At 49.9% G+C, this 9,565-nt stretch overlaps 1 protein-coding gene across 1 annotated transcript; it reads right to left on the bottom strand.

Annotated features, from left to right (window-relative positions):
• Positions 1-7,273: 7,273 nt before the first annotated feature.
• Ccdc177 (coiled-coil domain containing 177) lies at positions 7,274-9,412 on the bottom strand. The gene has a single exon (XM_013015068.1). The coding sequence runs from the start codon at positions 9,410-9,412 to the stop codon at positions 7,274-7,276; it is 2,139 nt and encodes a 712-aa protein (XP_012870522.1).
• Positions 9,413-9,565: the final 153 nt, after the last annotated feature.

The raw sequence follows: 9,565 nt of genomic DNA, 5'->3' as shown, positions 1-9,565 counted from the left end.
GCAAACAAATAAATAAACAAAAAAGCATTATGCCACTTTAGTCATCATTGAGGAAACCATAAAACAAAATGTCCTAAATTATCATCAGATGACAATTTTATTGCCACATAAACAAGACAATGTCCTCCCCCACAGCCACCAATCGAAGACAGCTGCATATTTCTAGGACAACCATTATTTTCAGGACCCTTCTTATGGTATGTTTGAAGTTTTTCTACACAATGAAGGAAGCAGACAATCCCATAAGGGCTACCATCCAAACCTGGCATCTACCAGCACTACCTGGCTTAAGCTCAACCTACTTCTTTTCTTCTTTCCTTCCAAGTTGAGATCACAGGGTTCATGAATTGAGTGTCACTTGCTTTGTAAGTATTGGCTGACTTCACAGATCCTACCAAGTCCAAGTAGGACCTATTGTCTGCATTTTACAGATGACAAAAGATAATATAGAAGAGTAAAGAATTAGCTAAATCAAGTTATTAGGCCCTTTGGCAAACTCTTTGCTCTGGAGGTGTGGTAATCATGGGGACTGGATTTTCAGAGCTTTGTGGGTGTCATTCTGTTACAGAGATGGTCAACATCTCCTAGTGAGAGAACACATTGGAAAGGTGGAGTGAAACAGCAACATGAAAATCCTTTGTCACCCATAAGGCTCACTACTGACTGAACAGACACCAAGCTTCTATCATAGCTTTCATCCAAAGGCTTCAGCCTACCAGCCTATCAGCCTGCTGGAGATGGGGTAAGCCACAGACCCTCATCAAAGGGAGGCTCAATTTCCCTAGAACTTCTGTTCCCTGGGATAGGAAGATGACAGTAGATTCAATCCCTCTACAGGATGCTGGTGCTGGGATTGGCAGGGAGTGAGTGTACACCCATGTGTGCTCAGTCACAGTGGACATGCACTGTCATGAAAGTCCCATGAATTGTGCAAGTATCAGAGCAAAAACATGCTACCACTAATGTCCTAACAAAGAGGACTTTGAAATGAGAGCTAATTTAAAAACCACCCTGGATCATGTTTTTGTGATCATGAGGGGCATGATTGTATAAGTGGAGAATACTAAGCTTGCAAACAGTAATGTGATCCCCAGAAAGAAACAATCCCATGCCCCACATGCCTACACCTGTAACTCACCCGTAACTAACTCTAGCCTTGGTTCTAGCTCTGACCAACTGGAAAGCAAAGCAGCATCAGGATGGTAGAGAAGGGCTGGGGCTCACTGGAGAGCAGTTCAAGTAGAAGAACACCTAGCAAGTACAAAGCTTTGAGTTCAAACTCCAGTACCCGCCCCCCACAGTCCATATAGCTAAGTATAATTAAAGCAAAACCAGAACAGAGAGGGGAAGGTTGCATCCATGAGCTTTAATAACAGCACACATCGGAGTCAAGGTGTAAACACACTGAACCCAAAGCACATGGCCAGGTGTCATACTCAGGCATATGCTAGACAACCAAAGCCAAACGTGCTACACAGAAAACTTCACGAGTTCTAGAACCAAGAGTTGTCTGCTGCTATGTCCCCGAAAGCCTTTTCAAAAAGAATCAAGAATGCCAAGTTCTGCTGAGAGTAGTGGTGAACACTGATAATCCCAGCACTCAAGAGGCCGAGGCAGGGAGACTATGAGTTTGAGGCTGGCTTGGACTACAACTGATATTTTTGTCTCAAAAACTAAAATAAAAAATAAAAGAGGAAGGAAGGAAATTAAAAAAATCAGGGAAAAAATCAGGCTGAAAGTATGACTCATGTGGGTAGAGTTCTTGCCTACTAAGTGCAAAACCAAGAGTTTAAACCTCAGTATCACCAAAATAGTTATTAGGCTGGCTTCTGTGGTTCACAGATGTAATCCTAGCTCCTTTGGAGGCAGGTATCAGGAGGATTGTGATGCAAGGCCAGCACAGGTAAAAACGTTAGCAAGATCTCATCTCAACCATTAGAGCTGTGTGTGTGTGTGTGTGAGTGTGTGAGTGTGTGTGTGTGTGTGTGGTAATATATATCTATCATTCTATCATCCCAGCTATGCAGGAGGCCTGAATAGTATGATGATGAAGATTCAGGCCTGCTGGGTCATAAATTCAAAACTTATTCAAAAGATAACTGAAACCAAAAGATCTGGGAGTGTAACTTGTGGTTACCTATCTAGCAAGAGCAAGGCCTTGAGTTCAAATCCCAATACTTAGCCGGGCACTGGTGGCTCACGCCTGTAATCCTAGCTACTCAGGAGGCTGAGATCTGAAGATCATGGTTCAAAGCCAGCTCGGGCAGGAAAGTCCGTGAGACTCTTATCTCCAATAAACCACTCGGAAACCGGAAGTGGCGCTGTGGCTCAAGTGGTAGAGTGCTCGCCTTGAGCTGAAGAGCTGAGGGACAGCGCCCAGGCCCAGAGTTCAAGCCCCACAACTGACAATAAAAAGGGGGGAGGGAGGGAAGAAACATGAAGTTTCCTCATATCCCTCTGCCTAGTATTCTTTTAGGACCACAGAGTGGAAACAGTCACATGATCTACATAGCAATCTGTGAGTAACTTTGATTACTTAGAAGCCTTAAGAATGGGATATTATGGCTCACTAAACTTCATCAGCTCAGTATTAACCAGAATTTTCTTTTTTGGGGGGGACTTTTTAAAGTTGAAAATGCTTATGAAATGTTGACTTTCTCCTCTCACCAGGAGCAGCTGAATGAGTCTGGAGGCTGTTTGGTGAATTGGGACTCTGCATGGCCTGAGGTTGTTCTCTAGGATTGTGGTCATTATTTAGGTTGCCTCTCTAAAAGGAGGGCAGATAAAAGCCCTGGAAAGTGATTAATGTTGCTCCTTCCTCCCCACTTCACTAATTGAAAGTTGGTCACGTGTGTGACAGTATACATTTGACTTGTTCAAGGTTCATTGGAGGACAAAAGGCAACAATGACCAGTTGGTGGCTAATTGGCAGATGGCTTGCTACCAGGAGACACCAAAAAGACTTGAATTTAGTGCAAGGGACAACGAGGTCTGCCTAAAAATAGGCACCGGACAGGAAGGTAGTTGAATCCAATAGACATCTGCTCATGACATTTCAGTGAAAGTGATATCCTGAGTCAAAGGTCAATGAGATTCCATTTTACTAATAGTGCCTGGCATGTTGCAGATGCTCAGCAAAAATGTGTTGAACAAATAGTGACCTCCCTACCTGATGTGTTCTATAAAGATTTCCTCTGGTTATCATTCATTTGTCCATCATCCATATGCCCCATCCTTTCCATCCAGGAATTATGTACTTACTGTGTGTATGAGATGCTAAATCATGGCCACAGGGGATTCAATGGTAAGCAAGATTCAGTCCTCAAGTAGTCACCTGTTTCAAGGAACTGTCAAGAGGAGAGGGATGAAGAGGTAGACTTTACAGAATTGCTTGAACACAGACTGTATTCTCTTTGCTAAGACTAGGATATGATTTGTATCCCCAAATGTTCATGTGCTGGAAGTTTGGTTTCCAGGGTAATGGTGTGGAGGTGGCAGTCTTTAACTAAGAGGGCAGGCCCCTAAAGGAAGGTAATTAGGTCATGGGTCTCCACACTTACGGATGGACTAACTAGTCTTTCAGAATGGGTTGGCTTTTTATAGGAGTGGATGAGTTCAAGAGTAGGTTGTTATGAAGGTGTTTGTCCCCCTGCCCCCAGCACTTCCCCATCCCAACCTCTCCCTTTCTATCTTGCCATGTGACTCTTCCTGTTGTACACCCCTCTGCTAGGTTAGGTCATCCCCTTTGCAATTCTCCCCAGAAGCCAAGATGCTAGTGTCATGTTTTCATAGACCTCAGAACTATAAGCTCAATATATTTTCTTTAATTTCCAAATTGTCCAGGCTTAAGTATTAGAGTAATGCAAAATGGTCTAAAATGTTCCTCTGTCTTCATTACTCCATAGGCTCTCCACTTGAGGCAAATCTGAGTTACTGCTTCCATTAGTCTACCCATAGTTGGTGTGCTTCTTAAAGGAAATATCCATTTTCTAGTCCAAGTGAAGTGTAAGCATTGGTCATTGCCTGAGCAGAACATTGGACTAGCTCTACTGATGATTTTTATCTAAAGTGTTTTTGTTTGTTTGGTCATGGGGCTTGAACTCTGGACCTGGGCACTGTCCCTCAGCTCTTCAGTTCAAAGTGAGTACTCTACCACTTGAGCCAAGGTGCCACTTCTGGTTTTCTGAGTGGTTTATTGGAGATAAGAGTCTCACGGACTTTCCTGCCCGGACTGGCTCTGAACCATGATCCTCAGATCTCAGCCTCCGGAGTAGCTAGGATTACAGGTGTGAGCCACCGACGCCCAGCTCTCTAAAGTGGTTTTGTCCAGCTTACATCCTTGGTAACCAACCAGCATTACTTAACAAAGGACAAAATATACAGGTAGATCTATGTTCTAGTGGATGTTCTGGAACCTAGCAGAATCATTCCTTACTATCACTAGATTTGATTTCTGGTTTTGCTTTAATTATACTTAGCTATATGGATTTTGTGTATGTATGTATGTATGTGGCTCTGGAGTTTGAACTCAAGTCTTCGCACTTGCTATGTGCTCTTCTACTTGAGCCATTCTGCTGGCTTTTTGTTGGATACTTTTCTTTTTAGGTAGGGTCTGGCCAGCGTGGACTGTGATCCTCCTATTTGTGCTTTCTCACCATCACAGGGATGACAAGCACACCATGGCCAGCCATTGGGTCTCAAACTTTTTCTTGTGGACCTGGGATGGCCTCTGATCTTTGTCTCCCAAGTAGCTCAACCAATGTTATTATACTTGGCTTTTTGGATTCGTTAAAAAGTGCTTCATAAGCATTTGCATTTATGTTTTTACATAATTACCCTCAGTGCAAGTCTTTACAACTTGGTGACATTAAACCTTGGCTTTTGTCAAGTCATATATGACCCTATGATCTTCAATATGCTTTTCAAACTTACTCCTATATGACAGTATGGTCAGATGACCCTTCCTGTCTTTGGTGAGTTTACCTGTGGTTCCAGAGTGATAGAACTTGGGAGTGTCACTTGTACATTTTCACAGTGTTTATATGAAAGGAGGTCAGGAAGTATGACCTCCATTCCATAGGTGGGGGAAGTAAGACATAGAAAGTTGATCTGCCAAAGTCACCAGGTAAATCAGAAAACAAACTTGGAAAAATCAGAAAACTCCAGTGCCTTATCCTAAAAAGCAGATTGTCTCCTCAAGGAATATACATACTTGGAAGTAGTTCTGAGGGTGGAGCTTTCTATAAAAGCTTCAAAAAGAACTCAGAAACCACAAGGTAAAAGGACCAGAATCACATTAACTCTTTAGTTAAGTGCTCCTGACTCACAGACAATACCAACTGATACAGCTCACTGATAACCAGAAGAGAAAATTTCACCCATTCAAGAAAAAGCCTTTGTTCACAGCTCCTTTCCCGGTTTCACAGCTCAAGTATAACATCTAACATGTAACATTCTTCTACACATCACTCCTTTTACATTTGTTAGTGATGGGGTGGGGATAGACAAGGGCTGTGTGTGTATGCATGCATGTACACACATATGCATACATACACACACATACACATAAATAACCAGTCATGTAAGGGACAATTCTGTCCAGTGGAACACATATGAAATATGTATAATGTAGTTCTCTACCTTGATTTTGCTTTCTTTTTGGTAATTTAAAAATATCCTGACCTTGATTTAATGTCAAAAGTCATGTTCTTGTCATTTGATGAATATAGCTTGGGCTAACTTCTCTTCAAGGAAGAGAAGCCCTCTCAGGGTTAAAATTACCTGGTGATAGCTGAACCTTTTGGGACATGAGTAGCCTGGTATTACAAGTGCTTCCCTCCAGAGCTAAATGATCATCTGTGATACACCGTATGTCCAATGCCGGAATCCATTTTCCCAGAAACAAATTGATAGCAATCTACCTGCCTCCCAACTCCAGGTCAAGAAAGGCACAAAGAAGACCAAAAAGTAATACTGAAGTGGTGCTTTGGATCCAGGAGAACTTGAGGTACCAGAAAAGGAGTTCTAATGGCCCCATCTGGCAGATGGGAAAGTTGAGGCACCAAGAAACCACTTACATATTTTGTTATAGACGAGGGGGTATGGGAATTTTAGGGAATGACCTTCTTTTTTCTTGGGAAGGGGAAACACACTACCAGCAATAGCAAGCACAATTCTCAAGAGAAAATTCCAACCCTGTTAGCCACCACAAGCAAGCAGCCAAGGATCACTTAATCAGCCTCTGAGTGTGGAACTGATTCCTTCACAGAGGGAATCCTTTACTCCAAACTCTCTGGGGCCCACCCTCAAGACTGCATTGAGGGCTGGAGCTTGAGGCAAGAATGGCCTGGGCAGGCACATAAGGTAGCTCTTCACTGTCTATAGGAGCCAGCCCACATTGGAAGGTGGGCATCAGATACTGCCTCCTCTGAAATAAATCACCCTGCAAGGACGCTTCATAGGGTAGAACACTGCTGCCTAAAGAAACCACCACTCCAAAGTCTGTGACTTCCATTAAAGCTAAACAGTATCACCAAACCAATCCATTTCCTGTGCCACATGGAAGAATAGGAGAAAGGGGGAGGGAATGAGAGGGAGGAAAGGAGGGAGGGAGAGAGAGAGAGAGAGAGAGAGAGAGAGAGAGAGAGAGAGAAAGTGACCATTATCAGCAGATGATTGTCTACAAAACCAAGACACCTCAACTGGAAAACTATGGGAACTGGATAATTGCTCAGATGTCCAATTATTGGACAAGCATACAAAGCCAGTCGCCTTTTCCATCACTTGTGCATGGCCTGACATTTTTCAGGAGCTGTGCTTTCTTGGGAGGCCTCAGGCTTTGTACAATTTGTCCTATTTTGAAAGATGGAAGTGAGTCACAGAGATGGCCTCTCGGCTGCCACCACTCAAAGTTGTCTCAGACACCCAAATCCAAAAGATGCCAGGGGCGATCGCGAGCAGAGAGATTTTTTCACCTCTATGCTTTCTCCTGGGGAGCCCCTTCCTCCTCCAGAAACTCTTATTTCAACCCAAAGACGCATAGGGGAAGAGGGTTGGCAAAGGTGGATGTTGGCAGATTGTCCCTCATCATCTCCAAATTTTGTTTTTTCTTTAAAAAAGGGGGCGGATTGAAAAGTTACACTCTGCTTCATTGGTTAGAAGCCTAGAGAGTCCATGATGCTGCCCCTAAATTGGGCTCTCCCACAGTTTGGTCAAAGTGGTCGGGAGGGCCCATCAAGGTTGTGTGTCCAGTCTGGCCATCCTTCAGCGGTAGTCATTTGCGATCCAGGCTGGCATGTAGTTGGGCCTCCCGCACCATGCGGTCAAAGGAGCGCGTGTTGGTCTCCTCGCGCACCTTTTCGCGCACGTGGAAGGAGGCGCGGGCAGTGGAGCGTGCGCTCTCCAGCGCGCTGCGCCGTTCCCTCGACAGCTGCTCGCTGCGCTCCAGCTTGCGCCCAATGGCCTGGAGCAGCTCCCGCCGACGGCAGTCTTCATCCCTCTCCACTTTTTCCTTGTTGGCGCGCTGAGTCCGCTCTTTCTCCAGCCGGGTCTGGACCACGCGTCGAGCCTTCTGCTGCACGGCCTCTTCGGCCACCTGCGCTGCGTGCTGCAGTCGTCGCTCTCCCGCTCGGGCCAGCGCCTCGAGGTGCGCCTGATGCTCCCGCTCTTTGCGCTCCGCCGCTTCCTTGGCCCGTCGACTCTGCAGCTCCTCCCGCCGAGCCCTCTCTCGAAGCTCCCGGGTACGCTGCTCAACCAAATGCTCATAGTTCTCCTGCGCGCGGCCCAAGCTGGCCTCCAGGGAGCTCCGCAGACCCTCTCGCTCCTCGTGCTGCTGCCGTACTCGGCCCCGCAGCAGCGCCTCGTGGCGCGCCCTCTCGGCTCGACTCAGCTCTCGTTTCTCCCGCTGCACCTGGCCCTCCTGCCGCTGCTTGGCGCGGGCCGCGCGCTGGGCGCGCTCCCTGCGCACCTGCTCGGCCCGCTCGCGCCCTTCCTGCAGGCCCTCTTCTCGCTGCTTCAGGTTCTGCTCTTGATGCAGCTTGCGCAGTCGGTCCTCCCGGGCCGTGCGCTCGGCCCGCTCCCGCCGCAGCAAACCCTGGCGCTCCGCTAGCTCTCGTCGCCTCTCCTCGCTGCGCTCGCACTGCTGCTGTCGCCGCTGCGCAGCTTCGCGCTCTTCTCGGCCCCGGCGACCGCGCCGCTCTTCCACCTGCGCCGCCCAGGCTCGGCGGCCTAGCTCCAAGGCGCGCTGCTTCTCTCGCTCCTCGCGCTCCCGCCGCTGCTCGGCGCGCACGCGCTGCTGCTCCCACTGGCCGTGGGCCGCGGCGCGCTGCTCCAGCAACAGGCGTTCCTCCTGGTGCCGCGCCAGCATGAGCGCCGCGATCTTCCGGTCGCGCTCGGGCACCCCGCGTAGGCCGCGCTCGGCGCGCACTTGGCGGACGATGCGCTCCACATGCCGAGCGGTCTGCGGAGAGTGGCTCAGGTCACCGAGGCTGAAGCTGCGGCCGGTGAGTGGAACCAGGGCAAGGGCGGAAGGGCGGCCCAGAGGGTTGGGTGCGGAGGACGCTGAGCCCGCGGGGTAGCTGTTCCTGGCCGAGGCTCGCGGAGGCCAGCGGAGCTCCCGAAGGCTCTCTCCACTGTAGGAGGAGGACGATGCTCCGGACTCGGAGCTGAGGGCACCATCCCGCCGGCGGGAAAGGGAGTCCAGAGAGTGACTCTTCCTGCCTGTCCGGGACCCCGCGGGTGGAGGTTGGGTCCTTCCGGAGGAAGGATTTGGAGAGGTCTTTCGGGAGGCACGCGGCGCAGGCGAGGCCGGGAGGCTGGCGCTGCTGCAGCTACTGCTGCTGCCGCCGCCGCCGCCCGCGCTCTGGGCGGAAGCCGAGGCCGAGGCGGCGGCCGCGGAGGCTGCGGGGCCCAACGGCGTGAAGAGGCGCCGCTTCTCCTCGCGCACGATGCGCTCGCGCTCCGCCCGGCACTGTTGTAACTTGGCGCGGCGCTCCGCCTCGTACGCCTCGTACAGCCCGGTGGCCACCCGCATGGAGCGCCCGGGGGCCTCCCGCACCAGGTCGGCCAGCGCCCGCGGCAGCAACTCCACTGGCTTGACGGCGCAGCGGGCACAGGCCTCCAGCGAGCGGGGACTGGTGAGCACGTAGCGGCTGCCCTCGGCCTCGGGGCAGTCGAAGTTGAAGAGGTCGAGGTGCAGCAGCGGGGACTGCTCCCGCCGCCCGCCGTCGGCAGCGGCAGCGCACGGGACTTCTGCCTTGCGAGGCACCCCCGCCGAGGCGGAGGCGGAGGCCGAGGAGGCCGCGGGCTGCTGGGCGTCCTGGGCATCGGGAGGCACAGACGCTGTGGCCCCATCCCCTTCCGAGCCACCCGGCTCGGCTCCCTCTTTCTCCTCTTCAGGCACCGGATCCACCATAGTGGAGCCTCTTCCCTTGTTGGAGTCTCTGGGGATGACAAGGAGGGACATAGAGGAATCCATCTGAGTGCTCCTCCCCCCCCCCCTTCAGCCATCTTCATCCTCCCCAATTTAATCCTCTTTCGGATTAGGCCTGATGAAGCAGAAATCCTA

Source organism: Dipodomys ordii, unplaced genomic scaffold (assembly GCF_000151885.1).
Source record: "Dipodomys ordii isolate 6190 unplaced genomic scaffold, Dord_2.0 Scaffold2, whole genome shotgun sequence".
NCBI lineage: Eukaryota > Metazoa > Chordata > Mammalia > Rodentia > Heteromyidae > Dipodomys > Dipodomys ordii.
Note: the sequence above shows the minus strand (reverse complement) of the source record. Positions and strands in the feature narration are given on the sequence as shown.

What these genes read in the sequence shown, in the direction of transcription:
- Ccdc177 (XM_013015068.1), bottom strand. Translation starts at nt 9,412, where the DNA reads ATGGTGGATCCGGTGCCTGAAGAGGAGAAAGAGGGAGCCGAGCCGGGT.